The 17,147-nt window shown below is 41.1% G+C and overlaps 1 protein-coding gene across 1 annotated transcript in view; it reads left to right on the top strand.

Moving 5' to 3' along the window:
- The first annotated feature begins 604 nt into the window (after positions 1-604).
- PLA2G4F (phospholipase A2 group IVF) overlaps positions 605-17,147 on the top strand; it is a 32,132-nt gene continuing 15,589 nt past the window's right edge. Inside the window, exons 1-7 of the mRNA XM_018559267.1 lie at positions 605-764; positions 6,272-6,344; positions 9,364-9,500; positions 11,801-11,929; positions 13,270-13,310; positions 13,933-13,975; positions 15,733-15,790. Coding sequence (XP_018414769.1) covers positions 645-764; positions 6,272-6,344; positions 9,364-9,500; positions 11,801-11,929; positions 13,270-13,310; positions 13,933-13,975; positions 15,733-15,790 — 601 coding nt within the window. The 5' untranslated portion in view covers positions 605-644. The remainder of the gene's footprint in view (positions 765-6,271; positions 6,345-9,363; positions 9,501-11,800; positions 11,930-13,269; positions 13,311-13,932; positions 13,976-15,732; positions 15,791-17,147) is intronic.

The raw sequence follows: 17,147 nt of genomic DNA, 5'->3' as shown, positions 1-17,147 counted from the left end.
AGCCGAGTGATACACAAATAAGATAGTTAAGGTACTTGAATGTATTTTTAAGGTTTAACTCCTGGGTTTAGTGTCACTTTAACAGACCAGAAAGCACCAAATAAGAGATGTTAATTATAAGGGATGACATACACTTTAAGGAAAAGGGAACATTTTTAGAACATTATGATATACATTAGGTTGAAATCACTCCGAAATGTATCTGTATTTTTAGATATGGTTCAAATTGTTATTGCAATACAACAATGTATGAAATCATACACAATTATGCAATATGGAAACACAATTGCAGCTGTTGTTTTGTATGTTTGCTGTCTCACTGTTTAATGGGGTTAGTATGAGCAATTGACTACAGTATGCACTTTTTTATTGAGAAACAACACAGTGGCCAAACTCCCCTGGCCATCAGAACAGCAAGTAATAGAGAAATGCTGACATCCAAAGAGTTAAAGGCTGTACAAGTTGTAACCTTCACATATACACAGCAAATTATCAGGAAAACGCCCCTGTCAGGCATTTGGTCTATCCATTTACCTGTGAGTGTGAGTGTCAGTCATGCCTAAGCTACTCCCTATTCCCACATAGCTCTGCCTCCTTGTTCTAAGACACATAGAGCACACGCAGCCTAGTCACTGGAAGGAAAAATGTTCCGAATAGCTGTTAGCAGCTTGCCTGGCTGTTCCCTGCCTGCGTTGGCTGCTGTTTTATGGTGGAAGAAAGAGAAAAGGAAGGAAAGGCTTGGACCAAGGCCAAAAAGCTGGAGGGTGAGTACATGGACAGAGCAGGACTGGTAGAGCTGTCACCAGTAACCAGGAAAGGACACTGGAAAGGTTATTGGTTTCTTCAGTGTGCAGTGCCAACATTTTATGGCGATCATAGTCAGTCATTAAAGCAAACGGCAGAGAGAATCAAAGAAATTTAAAGTCATATCAAACCCTATGTTTTTTTTTCAGTTCAGATACTGATGGCAGCACTTTGCTTGCATTCTGCTTTTTGTTTTTACAGCTTCTGCATTTCTGTCTTTTTATTTCACCAGCTGCCCCCATCAATGGCTTTGATTTCCATTGTAAGGGTGGCTCCTTGGTTTGAAGAGTTCTTTAGAGCCCCAAAGAAGCCACCCTTACATGTGTGTTCACAGTATAGCTGCCGGGGGAATACAAATAATAATGTAGTGGCATTGGCACACATGCATAACGGTAGGAATGATGGGACATGTAGTCCTGAGCAGGGAATCAGGGCACAATCCTCGGATCAGAAGTTTGGGGAAGCCACACAGTGCAAATTGAAGGCTGGTCTATATAAAGCTGGCCATACACCTGCAGATTCTCTATGGTCAGATGTAAAAAGTGCATCAGATTCCTCCATCTACGCTAAACTGTGTGGATGGAGGAATCTCCCAGTGGGCCAAGCTTCAGTATCTTGCTAGTTGGTCCCGCTGGCTGTCAAAATACCTGAACAATCTGATTGGATGCAGGCATTGTTCAGGTGTTTTGAGAGTCAGCAGGGCCAACATGCTAGATACTGATGCTTGGCCCAGTGGGAGATTCCTCTATCCACACAGTTTAGCTTAGATGGAAGAATCTGTTTCACTTTTTCCATCTGACCATAGAAAATCCGCAGATAAATCTATTGGTGTATGGGCAGCTTTAGAAAACAAAATATGATTGTTTAGTTTAATTGTTACCCAACATTATTTAGGAGGAACTCCAGGAAGTCTTTTTCCTAACCCTTTTTTCTTAACCTGCACTGCAAGGATTAAGTGCTTATTTGTGTGTAGGTTAAAAAAGTTATACTCACCCAAAGCTCCAAGCTGACTTCTTCTTAGACCGGTCCTTCTAGTGTCTCTCCCCATTCAGCGGTGTAAGGCCATGTAAATGATCACGTTCTATACACAGTGTTTAGATTTGAGGAGGTTGAGGGAGATACAATACTGCTGCTGCAGAGGAGACAGGTTGGAGGGAGCGCTGTGACAGCTGGCTGGCTCGAAACTTCAGGTGAGCATAACTTTTGTTATTTTTTAACCAAGACAAAAACGAGCAATTAAAGTTTGCAGTGGCAAAGGTAGACCCACTGCAAGGGTTAATTACATTTTTGTTCCTCGAGTTCTTCTTTAATTATAGAATGTTATACCTTTGCGCTAATAGACTCTTAACTTTGCCTTACTAATCTGGCCATTCATAGTATGAACATAGATATTGTTTGAATAAGCATTTAAGCATTTTATTAGTAGAGTAGTATTGTTGAGATTTTAGCACCGCACACCTAGAACATCCATTCACACCATCATTAATTGGCAAGTGATTAATAGGAGGGTTGGATTTGTAATAAAAAGGTTGGGGCTTGCTCAAAGCTCTGGCACTGACAGGTTTACATTTATTAGAAGTATTATCTTACAGAATGGTAAAGTGACATGGGGTGTTATAAGGCTTTTCATGTAAAATGAAAAGCACAGACTAAGGGCTCTTGCACACGGTCGCCCGCCCCTGGGCACTATAAATGCTAGCGTATTCCCACTGCCAGGGAGCTCCAAGTGCAGCGTAAAAGCCTCACATCAAAGTCAATGGCTGAATGCTGTTGTCAGCAATCACACAACGGCATTTTGTAGATCTGCACATGTGTAGGAATGTAAAACATTAGACGCAGACTGTGTGCATGTAAGATTTTACATCGGTGTGCATGCACAGGTTTACGGTGCTGGCATGTACCCACTATCAACAGTGTACAGCCATTGACTTTTATGTGAGGCTGCAGGTGGAGGGAATACACCGGCATTTACAGTGTACAGGGGTGACGGCCATGTGCAAGGGCCCTAAAACTCAGTCTCACTGATACAAAGACTAGGTGGGCAATCAATTCATCTGAATGGAATTAAGACTTAAATACACAAACAGATCCCACCTAGGTTTCCACCGGGGACATCTATCATCCTCTAGTGCGGCCTTTCTCAACCAAGCTGCCATGGCACACTGTTATGCCTCCTGGCCTCCTCAGGGGTGCCTCAGAATTTTATTGTAGTGGGACTGTGATGTGAAGGGGGAAATGAAGAATAATGTTAAGGCGGCTACTGATGTAAAAGGGGGCTACTGATACAAATGGTGACTCTGACGTGAAGGGGGCACTTCAATGTGAAGGGGGAGACCCACTTTTTTGCTGTTTTTGCATGTTGTCCCCTTTAAAATCAATGATATTTTCCACTGTGGTGCCTCGAGATTTTACATACAGAGTGCTGTGACTAAACAATAGGTTTAGAAACACTGCTCTAATGATCATCTTGTACCTTGCCATGCCTCAGATATTTTTTCCCCTGATGGAACCTTGTGACATAAACATAGGGAATATTCCCTCTCTTCCTCATGGGAGTAGGGGAACAATGCTTGAATGATCGTACAGTATGAATTTTATAGTATACTGTAGGCATTTAATTACACCCAAGTGCACATTATCATTGATGTAAGAACCCCAGTACATCCTGATTGTGAGCAGTAATGCTCAAATTAGCAGACCATCTCCACAATAAAATAGGGAATGTATGCTGGCCTTATTTATGTAGAATTGCCATTATATATCAGGAAAATATCAGAGACACAAGTAGAACAATAAAATGCATTCATTTTATAAGACAAAAATGTGTCATCAGAGCTTTGCTAGATGTGAGCTGGAAATGAATAAAAGGTTTATTGCACCAGGAAAGGTGCCCGGTGTATTTTTCTGTTATCCCCTGTGAAAAGTCGGGCACTCATACCATGATGCAAGTACGAGAGAGGAGGGGATCTGGCGGCATACCTTTCCCCGCAGGATGAACTCCCTCTCCTCTCTCTGCTGAAGTCCATCACCAAGATGGCCGCTGGCAGTCAAGTGTGCATGACGTCATCTCACATGCGTAATGACTTCACATGCATGCGCAATGACATAGCAGGGACGCCTCTGGGCCAATCCTACCTTGTATGCCGCCTGAGCCCATATAGTTGGGGGGGGAGGGGTTTGGGGGTTGTTTGCTGACAGTGCTATCACGGGCAGCGGGTGGAGGCCTGTGGGGTGGGACGGGTGGCTGTGTAAGAGCTGTGCATGTTAGCATCTCTCTGTCTGGTCCCACCCAGCTCACTGACCTCACTGGTTGCCAGGAGCTTGGCGGGATGTATGGGGCCCTGTGATTTCTAGTTACACCCACCTGATAACCCAAAGAGCCCACCTGAGGGTGACCCTGCAGAGCCCACCATATACTCTCTATGGTGGGCTCTGCAGGGTCTCATGTGGGCGGTCAATCCCTCTTGCTTGTCAGCCCCGATCCTCTGTCCGCCTCCTCTACCTGCTCCACAGTCGCTGGGCCCCGCCTCCTCCATTGCTGCCAACAACGTGCCCAGCCACCTCCTCCGAAGCTGCTGGTTGTCACCGACTCAGCAGCGGCTGTGAGGAGGAACGCGCCGCTGCACATTTCACTGACAGGTTGTCAGTGATGTGAATAGCGGCGTGTTCCTCCTCACAGCCACCAGTGACAGCAAGCAGCCTGAGATGCCATAGCGACCCAGGCGGCCCGCATGGCATCAGGGGGATGTCTTGGCCGGGCCTCCTGGTGCCCCAGGCCCAATATCGGTCGCCTGGGTCGCTATGGCGATTGTTCCGCCACTGCCTGTGTGTGTTCTCGTGTAACTTACCTTATTTGCTGGACTACCAGTGTTATTTTATGAACTGCCCAAGTCAAATGAACCAGGGATCTGATCTGAATGTTATGGGCCAATGCATTGTATACATTTGCTCAAAATACATTCATAGTTTTTCCTAACAATATATAACATTCATTAAAAACTGTAGCACAAGGCAGATAAAACATATACGTGAGCGCAGTGTAATCCTACTCTTTGTTGACAATTCATGAACACATACTGGTACAAGTGTGTCTAACTTTTCAAAGACACTGGGCTCCTTCCAAGATCAACACATTACTAGCTACTCCTTTACCTATTCACAGGTACTGTACCGTACAAAGTCACAAATGATGTTTGTTCTGGTCCGGCACATCAAATAGATTGGTATGTGCACAGCAAACATGTAACAGGTAAAACTGTAGTGGAGAATATAATATATATTTTCTGTATATATAGTGTGTATTGTGTGTGTGTGTGAGACCTGATTTTCCTTTGCTGTAGTTAAAGGAGAACTATGGGGTTAAGTCTTTTCCCCATAGTTCTCCTTAGGGTAACGGGAGGACACAAACTAGCATCCTCCCGTCACCCTAGGCTCAGTATACTGCGAGCTGTAGCTCGCGGTATACTGAGACGCCGCAGCTGAAGCAGATCCCGACAATTGTGCCGGGATCCGCCCAGCTGTGTGACTGACAGCTGGCTCTGCCTATCAAAAGGCAGAGCCAGCTGTACCCGCCCCCTCCCCCGAAACAGCGCTGGCGGAGCGGGGGTAATCCAGCCCCTCCCCTGTCACGGCAGAGAGCCGTGACAGGATCGAGAGGTGAGCGAACGCCGATATGTGTTCGCTCACCTCCCGATCTACTGAGCCGACCTGTGACAGTCTCATTGTCACAGGTCGGCTAGAACTATGAGGTGAGTGAAAATCACTCACCTCAGAGCTCTCCTTTAATTAACACTTACAGGTCATGTACCTCCCACAGCTTGTGACTGGACAGTGACGGGAGAAGCAGCAGATGAATTAGCTTATCCATCTGTCAGTCTGCTCTGTTCTATCAGCATTCTGCAGCAAAACTGATTGACTCCTTGTGCTGCTTCTTCCTCCCCAGTCTCTAAGCTCTGCTGTATAGGCAACTTCAAGGGGCTGATAGACAAAGTCTTGTACTTACACTGCTCGTATTTAAAAGAAAATAAGGATGTATTAACGATTGCAAAGTTGCATTTATTTGTGTCTTTTATATCTGCCCAAGGCTCAGATTTAAAAATGGAAGTGCTGTTCTTATACAAAACCTTATCCCAGATTATACCTGTCATTTACTGTATAGGACACCTGTACTACCGTGTTTCCCCGAAAATAAGACCCTGTCTTATATTTTTTTTCCCCAAATAAACACACTAGGTCTTATTTTCGGGGGATGTCTTATTTTTTTTTTTTAAGTATACAGTAAATTTATATTACAGAAATCCCTGAAGATAGCACTAGGTCTTACTTTCGCGGAAAACACGGTAGTTTGCATTGGTCCTACCAAAATAAAGAATGTTCTGCTTTGCCACAGCTGATTGTTTGATAATCTCTTGAATAAATGTATGATCATTCTCATTATATTATAACCATAAAATGTTTATAATTTCAGAAGGAAATTCATCCCCATTACAATTTGAGTGTGAAAGTGCTAAAAGCCAGACATATACATGGAGCAGACATGTGTAAGTAATGTTTGCTCTGTCCAGAATGACCACTCCAATCAGCACCCATCTCTTTATCTCCTTTCCTTAAATCTCTTGGTAAATTTGTTTTTAAAGTGACCCCTCACTATAGTGTACAAAGTGGATGAAGGCACACCTGTGAAAGAGATCAGTAAATACTTTAGTTTCCTGCTGTCTGTACCACCAAACACAACTCAGATCCTCAGAAATCTTCTACTGAAATCCACGCTGAGACCGATACTTCCCAGAGTGTAAATCTCCTGGGTCCCCCAAAGTTCTCACTGGTTCCTCCTTCTGACCTCCACATAACTACTTTAACCTGTAAAAAGTGGAGGTCAGGTGGAAAAAACCAGTAAGAGTTGTGAGGAACTCAGCAGATGGACAGTGTAGAAGATTTCTGAGTATCTATGTGGCATATAGCGGTGTGAGCAGCAGCAAACATAGGTATTTACTTGTTTGTTTTGCCTTCATCTAAGTTGTATATTATAGTGACAGGGTTGCTTTAATAACAAATTTAGTATAGTAAAGCTGACCATACCAGCCCCCCAGACTGGTTGAAATTACTTGATTCCCCATTCATGCTAAAGCATCTAGATGGAGGAATCTTCACTGCTGGCTGTTGTATTCTTCATTGTAGTTACCTGCTGCATACCGAACTACATTCTGACTTTTTAGGATAAGTGCTTGAAGTGACCACCATGGATGGCACCGTGCAAATCCTCAGGACTATGAAGATAGGTCACTAGCATTCAATGGCATTTTGACCTATGTGATATAATCTTGCAATTAAAACAACTGTCTTTGCATGTGGATTCAGTCTGTTTGGTGGACAATTTTTCACCCGGTTCCTTCCACAAGAGTCATCTCAACAATTGACTTGTGTTGAGCCGGGCGGTAATTGCACAGATCTAATTTCAGCTGAAAACAGTAGAAATTCAATCTGTGTATGACCAGCTTAACACAAAGATATTGACAAAGGTATTAAAATATATTTACAGAAAATAAATGTATATAATACAATCTGCACAGACATAAAGTATTTCTCAACCATGGCTCTATTACATACTCCTCTATGTCAGCAGCTGGCCCCAGGTATATACACAGGGTACAGTCCGTGTACCCATCGCACTCAGAACCGCTGCTCCATGAGTGGGTACAGCAGGTGTCTATGGGTGGCTTCCGTCAAAGTATAAGTAAAAGATGGACACCGGCACTCCAAAGCAAATCCAGTACGTCTATTTATTCACGTACTTGTTGCAAATGCAAAACACAAGAGACAGCATTTCGGGGTCTCACAGGATCCCCTTCATCAGGCAAACAAGTTTATTCACGTACTTGTTGTAAATGCAAAACACATGATACAGCGTTACAGCGTTTAAAGTGTTTGCCTGATGAAGGGGACCCTGTGAGACCCCGAAACACTGTATCTTGTGTTTTGCATTTGCAACAAGTACGTGAATAAATGGACGTACTGGATTTGCTTTGGAGTGACGGTGTCCATCTTTTACTTTTGGGTATATACACATCTAGTAGTGTTTTAGAAGGAACCTGGAGAACAGTATTTTTACCCCCTCAGAATTATTCAAATGATATTCCAAATCCTGGGACTTCAGTTGATTAGAGGAATCCAATTCTAAAAAGGGGATGTCTATATTTTCCTGGTATAGGGTGGAGGTGTCCTGTGAAGCCTCTAGAGCAGCATTTCTAAAACCTTTTTCAGTCATGGCACCCATTAAAAGTATGCAGAATCTTTAGGCTTCCCAGTCTGAAGTGAAAGAAACATAAATGTAAAAAAAAAAACAGGCTTCCTTCAAAATCCATACCGGACCCTTATCTGTGATAGGGACCTGGTATGGATTTTAAGAGGGGTCCCCATGCAAAAACACAAAAAGTGAGGTACCCCCTGCACATAAGAGTCCCCCTTCCACATTAGGAGCCCCCTGCACATCAGAATCACCCCCATTATATCAGGAGCCTCCTTTTACAATTCGAGCTCCCTTCACATTGGGAGCCCCCTACTTTGACATCAGATTCTCCTCCTCTCATACTAGGAGCCCCTCTTCACATCAGAACCCCTCTTTCACATCAGAGGGTTGACACGTGTGTGACTATTTCAATGCACCCTAAGGAAGCCAGAAGGCACCCTAGTTGGAAAAGGCTGCCCTACAACACGTAGAGTGTAATTATTCACTACACCCAGAGATGGGTACTCTTTTTCCTTGCTCTGATGCAATGCTGTGTTTGTTGCTTTGCAGTTGTTGACTCATGTTTGCAAAGTGAAAGTAGCATAGTAGTTAAAGTAATGTACCCACACACATATAGATTATCTGCAGATAAGACTCATTTTGGACACAACCAACTTTTACAGCTAAAAGGTATGTGCTTGTACATTGGGGTGAAGGATGTGATGATTCAAACATTGCATTGGCAGCACTAAGCATTTATATTGTACCTGCAAGTTATTCCTAGCCACTCCTCACCATTCTTTACAGCCTTTGACGTATCCCACTCTTCCCTTTGTTTTACAGAGCAATAGATTAGGTTGAACAGTCAATATGTCCAGTCCTGCTTTGACATATCATTCCCTTGCTGTTGGTCAGATATTTACTGTGAGATATTTAAGTTCAGTGTAGCTGAAACTAAGTCCTGGGCTATACCAGCAATGACATTTCTTTACTAGTTACAGATTTAAGTACATTTTTATTCATCCAATGTTAGAAAGTGAATATGGACAAATAATTACCTACCGGAATGCATAATCAATTAATTTTGTACTACAAAAATTATAGATGACTTCAAATATTAGGTGTTGCCCTGTGTGTTGCCATCCTCTGACTGTCCTAGCAGATTCCAATAGAAGACAGAACAATCCAAGAAATCCTCTCTACTTTTAATACGTATGTAGAGTAACTGAGGGTTTAGAGCAGAGTAGTTTTTGGTTGCTCAATTAAATAATTACAGATATCTTGATAGGTTGTGAGATCTGTTATTAAATCTTTTTCTTGTTATCTGTCTCCAGTATCAGATGCAGATTGCTATGTTCAGCTACAACTCCCCACTGCATCTCCTGTTCCTTCCCGGACAAAGGTTGTTTACAATTCCAGTGACCCGGAGTGGCAGGAAACATTTCACTATCGTATTCATGGAGCAATAAAGGTGAGAGCTATTGAAATGAACTGTCAGGTACCTTGATAAAGAAGATATACTGCAATTAGGGAAAACAAGCAGATAAATCAATTACATACATGAAAGTCTGCAACTGAGTGTTTATTAGGAATTCACCGAGATACTAGTATTGGTGCTGATACTGAGTATTTGCTCCAATACTTACCCCCGATACCAGAACTTCAGAGGGAGATTTCTTCTGACCTGCTGTTCCACAAGGGAACATGGAGCTGGAATCCTGGACAATCAAGAATGATTGGCCAGGAAGCCTACTCCATGCTAGTGGAAGTATTGGTATTTGGTATCATCGAGTACCGAAAGATAAATATCGGTACTAGTACCCATTTCCGGAAATCCATTATCAGTGCATCCCCTAGTGTTTATGGAATTGGTTCAAACCCAAAAGCTGTCACTTTTCTAGACCAGTTAAAAATGAAAACCCATACCTAACAATTGTTTTCTAGATGTGAAAAGGAATGATACAATTACATTCAAACCCATGAGGTTATGTTCACATGTATGTTGAAAGACAAATGTGTCACAAAGCTTTAGAGACATCTATAGCATTTATCAAGGGTTGCCTGAAAATTCAGAATGCCTTTTAAACAGCTTTTTCAGGGGCATGCCTTATATGCATTTACACTATATTTATAGCACATTTGCGGCACTCTCCTGTTGACTTAAATTGAGGAATTTGTCAGGCTTTGCAAGTTGTCAGTAGCTGCCAAACATTGCAGGCAAGATTAAAATCTACATGAAGCAAAGCAACGCAAATGCACTTTGATTTTTATCTGTGTACTAGACCATCCACTTTTGTAATAAAGAACAGGCTTTGGCTTTGAAAAGCTTCAATAACGCAAATCAAATGCCACTTCTTTACACCTATGTGAATGAGGCCTTATTGTGCAGGTGTCAAAGTAAAATGGCCTCAGGAAACATTACTTGTTACAGAACAAGACTGGTTTCTATAGGCCATGAGCATGCTATGGTGCTTTTGAATTTAGACAGAAAATAATACACATATACACTGTGAAATAGTAAATGGAGAAGTTACCTCTTTCTAACACATTAGTGTTTTACTTTATAAGTTTTGAAAAGGGTGAGAAACGGTTATATCCCTGTCAGATTTTTAATCTTGTTTGTATCCCCATTGAGGTGATGTCCCTGATTTCTAGTGACAAGGACTCCAAGGGCCTTTGATCCTTCCACACTCTATCCCAAACTAAAATATAAGGTTTTATCAGGAGTAGGACTTTAAGTTAGTGACATAACACCAGTGCAGTTTCACAATGAACCAATTATTTCTATGAAAAAGAAATAGGATGGTAAATTTGAAATGGATTCAATTTAACATATACAATTAAAACACTGCATCTTAGCAGCTGATACATCTGCTTAGTGGCTCTGTTTTTTTTATTATATTGAGGTTTATCTATCTGTCTACAATTTCAAATAAAAAAACAATTGAAAGAGAAACACCGTATTTGTGTTGCCTTTTCTAAAAATATATGACTTATGCTAGTACTAGCACCCCATAGTGGCATTGCCTTCCCATACTGCAGTACTGTACATACCTTCCTGCCTGCTGCTAGCCCTTCAGTTGCCATTTGTCATGCAAAGTCCTTGATGCCTCTTACCTTATCCCAATATCATTAGTTGTACCCCAGTTCAGTCATCACCCCCTAACTGGTGCCACTATGCAGTCAAGTAGAGGAGACAGCAGTTTATAGTTCGCCCACCCAGTGACTTGCCAGAGATGTTCTACATGTTAAAACATCCACAATATATAGTCGGTCACACAGAAAAACTCAGCTGGTTTCCTGATAAAAACAAAGCAGAATATCTTCATTGCTGAAGGAGAGTGAGACCTGAGAAAGGCTATAAATTGAATTAAAATGATAAAATATAAGCAATTTATCAAAAAGTTGACTCAATTTACCATGATGCAATACATGCAGATTTTATAGACCATCAAAAAGGCTGAGTAGATTTGATTTTCTGAAGGAACTTTGTGCCTGCTTTTTTTCCATCATCAATCACAATGAAAGGTTCAAGGAATGTTTGAAACACATCGGTGGCTGGAAGAGACTTCATAGTACTGGCAGTTTTTTGCGAGTTCAAACAATGACAAGCACATGTTATGCAGGCTAGGCAAGCTGTGACTGGCTAGGCTCTCTGAACATTTATTTCCATAATCAATATGGACACATGCATTTTGCCTCAAGGAGTATTAATATTGTTTATTGTGAATTCTGCAATCGCCAAATTTCTATCTTGTGTTTGATTTGCAGAACATACTGGAACTCACTCTATATGATCGCGATGTAGTGATGGATGATAAACTTTTTTCCATTGTGTTTGATGTAGGAAACATTAAGCCTGGACAAACCAAAACAGAAGTTTTTAAACTCAGTCCCAAGGTGTGTGCGTATTCAAAGTTTGCATCTTTACCCAAAGTTGTCATTATTTAGACCAATATTAATGAAGAACATGTATATTTATAAAACATTTTTATGTGGTGTGTTTAGTGTAGGGCAACCAGAGCCACCAGCAGCTTTTACTGGCTTTTGCTCCCTGCTGCACAATTGCTGTATGCAGTGGGGAAGCTAGACATTCTGTCACCTGGGGCAAAGGCTCAGAGTTGCTCCCCCCAAGGTAGAAGTTCTCCATCCACACACCCAGTGGCGGCACATGTCCCCTCAGCCTCCCCTCCCCTAGCTTCAGCCCTGGCTGTATGTAATACAATATTCCAGCCTGCTCCCTTCTTTATTGCTAGGATCTGCCCTGTACAAATATCCATATGTAGTACTTTAAGCCACAGCCCTTCAGGAGAATTTGGCATGGCTCAAGGCATGGCATGTTTTGATGAGGTTTATAGAACCAAGTTTTCTGTGTCTATAGGTTCCTGACTAGGAATTAATTTTGGGTTCACCAAAACCATTGATTTGAGGCAAACCCTGCACATTCATTGTCCTCGCAAATTTAGGATGAAATTCACCACACCAAATTCTTTATCATAATGCACTGCCTGGAGTTTGAATATAGGTCAGCTGGCTTAGAAGGGCCACTATCGAGAGGCTTTGTTATGTGCCAGCCATGCACTATAAAAGGGTGGGTTCCCAGCAACCATTTGTCAGTGTGTGTTGGAGTAGTTTAGTGAGAGCTGTGTAGGGAGAGTTGATTGCTTTACAGCTCTGTACTGTGTTCTATTGTGCAAGATTACTGTGGATTACAGTCATGCTGCGTGTGTCTATGAACGCACACAGCTAGGTGCAGGCACGGCCGTGACTGTGCATGCACAGGTGCCTCTACAGCAGCCAGCTAGATCATGGAGGCACTGGTGCTTTGGATACCACTAGAGAACACGGAAATAAAAACATTTAAAGACTAAAAACATTTTTTAAAGTAAGTCTGACCCCAATGAGCAAGAAAAGTAAAAAAAGAAAACCCCAAAAATTAAAGGTTTAATGTTGCTTTAACTATTAACAAAAATGTATCTTATTTGTGCATCATTCGGCTGTAGATCCTCAATCATCTCCGAATCGGTGCTGACACTGTCCTTCCTTCTGGAGGGTGGCTTTTGTTCCAAGCTATGTACCAATCATATGAAAATATGTGATAATGATAAATGATACATTAGCAGTACACTGTAAGAATGGTTTTGTTGCAATAAACATATCAGGTTTATATACGTTATATACTGTATGTACATTTTTATACATTACAAGGTTCACTGACATATTATTGTTTGCATATATAGGACAAGGGAGTGTTAGAAGTCGAATTCCACCTTGAAGAAAGGTAAGAAAAAACCCACTAGTTTTCTTTTAAAATTTAGCTGTATATTAAACTATATGGCAGCACAATCAGTAAAAGTACATGCAAGCTTTAAATTGACACTAAACTCAAGTACCTTAACTATTAACAAAACTGTACTTTGTTTGTATACCACTCGGCTGTAGTTCCTCAAATCATCTCTGAATTGGTGCTGACATTGTCCTTTCTTCTGGAGGGGGGCTACTTTTGTTCCCCATGGTCCCTGTGTGTGTGTGTTGTAAAGTAGCCACCACTCCAAGCTCACTCCTGTGATAGACCACAATCTGAAGTTTAGTTTACTAATTTGTATTGAGACTGTAGTCCATCACAGGAGCGAGCTTAGAGTGGTGGCTACATTACAACACACACAGAGTTCATGGGGAACAAAAGTAGCCCCCCTCCAGAAGGAAGGACAGTGTCGGCACCAATTCAGAGATTATTTGAGGATCTTCAACCGAGTGATATACAGATAAGATACATTTTTGTTAATCGTTAGGGTACTTGAATGCATTTGTATGATTTAACTCGAGTTTAGTGTCACTTTAAGTAAAGTAAGGTGCCTTGTTTTATCACAAATGTAATCCATGTCCTATTTTTTTCTAAATAGCCAAGAACCACCAGCTGAAATAATCACCAATGGTGTTTTAGTGGTGAGTGGTTTGTTTGTTTTTTTAACATTTTTCTTGTCTTCTTGTTTAATGTATGCCTAAATAAATGATCATATGTTCAATAAGTTACACTGTAAATATAGCGACTGAATGACCCCATATCTAATGAGTTACAGCGTAGATGTAGTAACTTTTTGACCCTACTGTAAGTATAAATGGTTACAGTGTACAGAGGCTAAATTAAGTGATCTGTTTCGGTTGGCCAAAACTGTTGCAGTACAAGGTGATCAGCACTGAAAATGAGAATTCTTACTCATTTGGATCTGCCAATTAATCGGCAGTTTTGGGCAGTGTAAAAGAGTGCAATGATGGCACATTCTTACCTTCACCTTTCCACTTTGTCAGGGAATATAGGAGAATAAAACAAAAGGCTAGTTAGTTGGCAAAAAGAGTTAGACAGGCCATAGATGGGCAAATATCTCCCCAAAAATGACAGAAAGAGACATAGTTGCCCATCTTTCCATGAACCAAACAATTAACAAAACCCAGTGGCACTCCAATGCTGACATTAGCACACATTTCCTCATAGCAGAGTGAATGATCAAGAGCCACTTGCAGGGAAAATCTGGTACCATCATCTCTGATTGCTTCAGGAGCTCATTATCATCATATAGTGCAGAAAAAAAAACTTCAAATAGGTAAAAATGGTTGTCTTTTATTGATCTGTCTCTGCCTGCCTTCGTTCTTCCTTCATATACTTTATTAACATGAAGGAGGAACTAATATATTTGTTTATATATTGGTGTCTTCTCATATCATGATGTTAAGTACATTCTTAAAGGAGAACTATGGGGTAAGTGTTTTTCCCCATAGTTCTCCTAAGGGTCATGGGAGGACATAAACTAGCATCCTCCAATGACCCAAATCGGCCTATCTAGAGGCAGAGCCAGCTGTACCCGCCCCCTCCCCAGTACGTTCCGCCAGTCAGCGCTGGAGGATCGGAACGGGGAATTCCTGCAAGGAGCCGTGAGTGACGGTCATGGCTCTGTGCAGGGAGATGATCGAGAAGTGAGCAAACGACGGTATGCATTTGCTCACTTCCCGATCTATTGACCCGACGTTTGACAGTTTAATTGTCACACGTCAGCTTGAACTATGAGGTTGAGTGAAAATCACTCACCTCATAGTTCTCCTTTTAAGATGGACTGTACTGCCATGAAAAATGGAATGAATAAAGTAAGATGATTTGACATTATTTCACTAAAATGTTTGTTGCCATGCTGCCCTCTCCATGGGTTTATCCTTAGATGAGGTTAGTAATATTTAGCAAATACCATTGATGTGCAGTTAAGAGTGTCTAAAACATATGTCACGCTCATAATTGTGGGTGTGTGTGCATCCATTCCAGATGAATCATCTGACAATCTGGAAATTCCTGCACAGCAAGCATTTACTTACATCATACACACAATATTTAATATGCTGAATGTCAGGGTCACAAAATGTAACAATATTTTCCATTTGTAATAGTGTGCGGCTGAAAATTCTGCATCTGTAATTAAATATTTTTATGTGAATTGCAAACTCAATGGCTTTTGCCAATGTTTTATTAGATGTAAGTATATGAAAAATATTGTACATTGTCTGAGAACGAGGTCCTATCTATAAAGATTTATACCAAGAAGTGTGTGTGTGTGTGTGTGTAATATACAGTATATTAGAACAAAAAGCTTAACTGAAAATGGGGCTTTTTTGTCTTATTTTAATTGTACTTTATGCTTTACTCTTTGTAATCTTAGGCTCATCCCTGTGTTTGTGTTGAAGGAAGAATCACCAATGGACAAAAGGGAAAAAAAGGTAAGACTAAGAGCCCATGTGACTGCTCACTGATGTGGATTAGACATTTTGGTTTTATACACCTTCCTTCCACCAAATATTGTAAGGCAAGATCTAGATGTAAACCGTGACAACCGTATATGAATTCTCAGATAATTACTTCTATTAGTTATATTATGCATGCATAATCCATAATCAACAGCGCCTCGGCTACGGCTATGTTTTATATGCATGTCAAATGCAGTATGTTTTCAGGTACTTCTGAGTTGCTTTGACTTGGGTTTGAGTTGCTGAAGAAGTTGCTTTAAGCTGTTTTTGAGTTGCATCAGTGTAGGATCTGACAATTTTCTAATGCCTATGACCATCTTAAATATGGAAGTAAGATATTGAAATACTGGTGTAATAGATATATAGTAATACTGGTGACATCAACTGTTCAACTAAGCTACAGACCCCAGTGCTCAAAACAAATTCCTGATGGCCTCAGAATTAAAGGGGCCATTGACAATACTGGACAATTGTCAGATGTTCATCACCATGCTTCAGTGGAGGAAGAAAATCGATTGTTTAATTTCCTTTTCTAACAATCAGTATTTATCCTGTTTGTGTCTCTGCAACTGCAACTCAACATACCTGTACTAATGGCTGTATTTCTACTTTCCCTAAATAAAGTGCTGTTCTGTTTATATATTTGAGATAACCTTGTGTTGTCTGGGCTGATTCACCAAAAGTGTCTAGTTATAATTATTAAAAGGAAACCTGTACTGAAAAAACATGTAGCATGTCATTGTGGACATCTTTCTGACAATGCTAGTTTTTCTCTCTGTGCAGGTTACCCTTAAAAAAAAAAGGTTACCTGTAAAGAAAATAATTAATACTTGCCACACAGCAAATCTTCACTTGGTTGTAAAGCTAAAACGTCTTTGATATCTGACATGTTTCAGGTGTGTTGGATGCCTGGTCCCAACTGCATTCTGTGGTTTTAATTAATGGTCCCCAACTCATTGAGATTTCCTGTAGTGGCATTGCAGCCCGTTGGAGGACCAGTCGTACTGCAGCGGGGTACCAGACATCCGACACTCCTTGAAGTGTCAGATGCAGAAGATGCATAATCCATAGCCACCTCAGCTCTGCAACAGGATGAAGATCAGTGGTGGGACAGGTAACTTACCTTGTGGGACAAGTAACCATTTATGTTAAAAAAAAAAAACCCCTTCTCTTATTTCAATAAAAGACTACTGGAAGATTTAAAGTGACACTAAACTCAGGAGCTAAATGTTAATAATGCTTACAAAAGCACTCAAGTACCTTAAAGTAGTACTAAAGGCTAGGTGGTTTTTACCTTAATGCATTCTCTGCAGTAAGGCAAAAAACACCC

Source organism: Nanorana parkeri, unplaced genomic scaffold (genome assembly GCF_000935625.1).
Source record: "Nanorana parkeri isolate BGI_ZX_2015 unplaced genomic scaffold, ASM93562v1 scaffold386, whole genome shotgun sequence".
Taxonomy (NCBI): domain Eukaryota; kingdom Metazoa; phylum Chordata; class Amphibia; order Anura; family Dicroglossidae; genus Nanorana; species Nanorana parkeri.
Note: the sequence above shows the minus strand (reverse complement) of the source record. Positions and strands in the feature narration are given on the sequence as shown.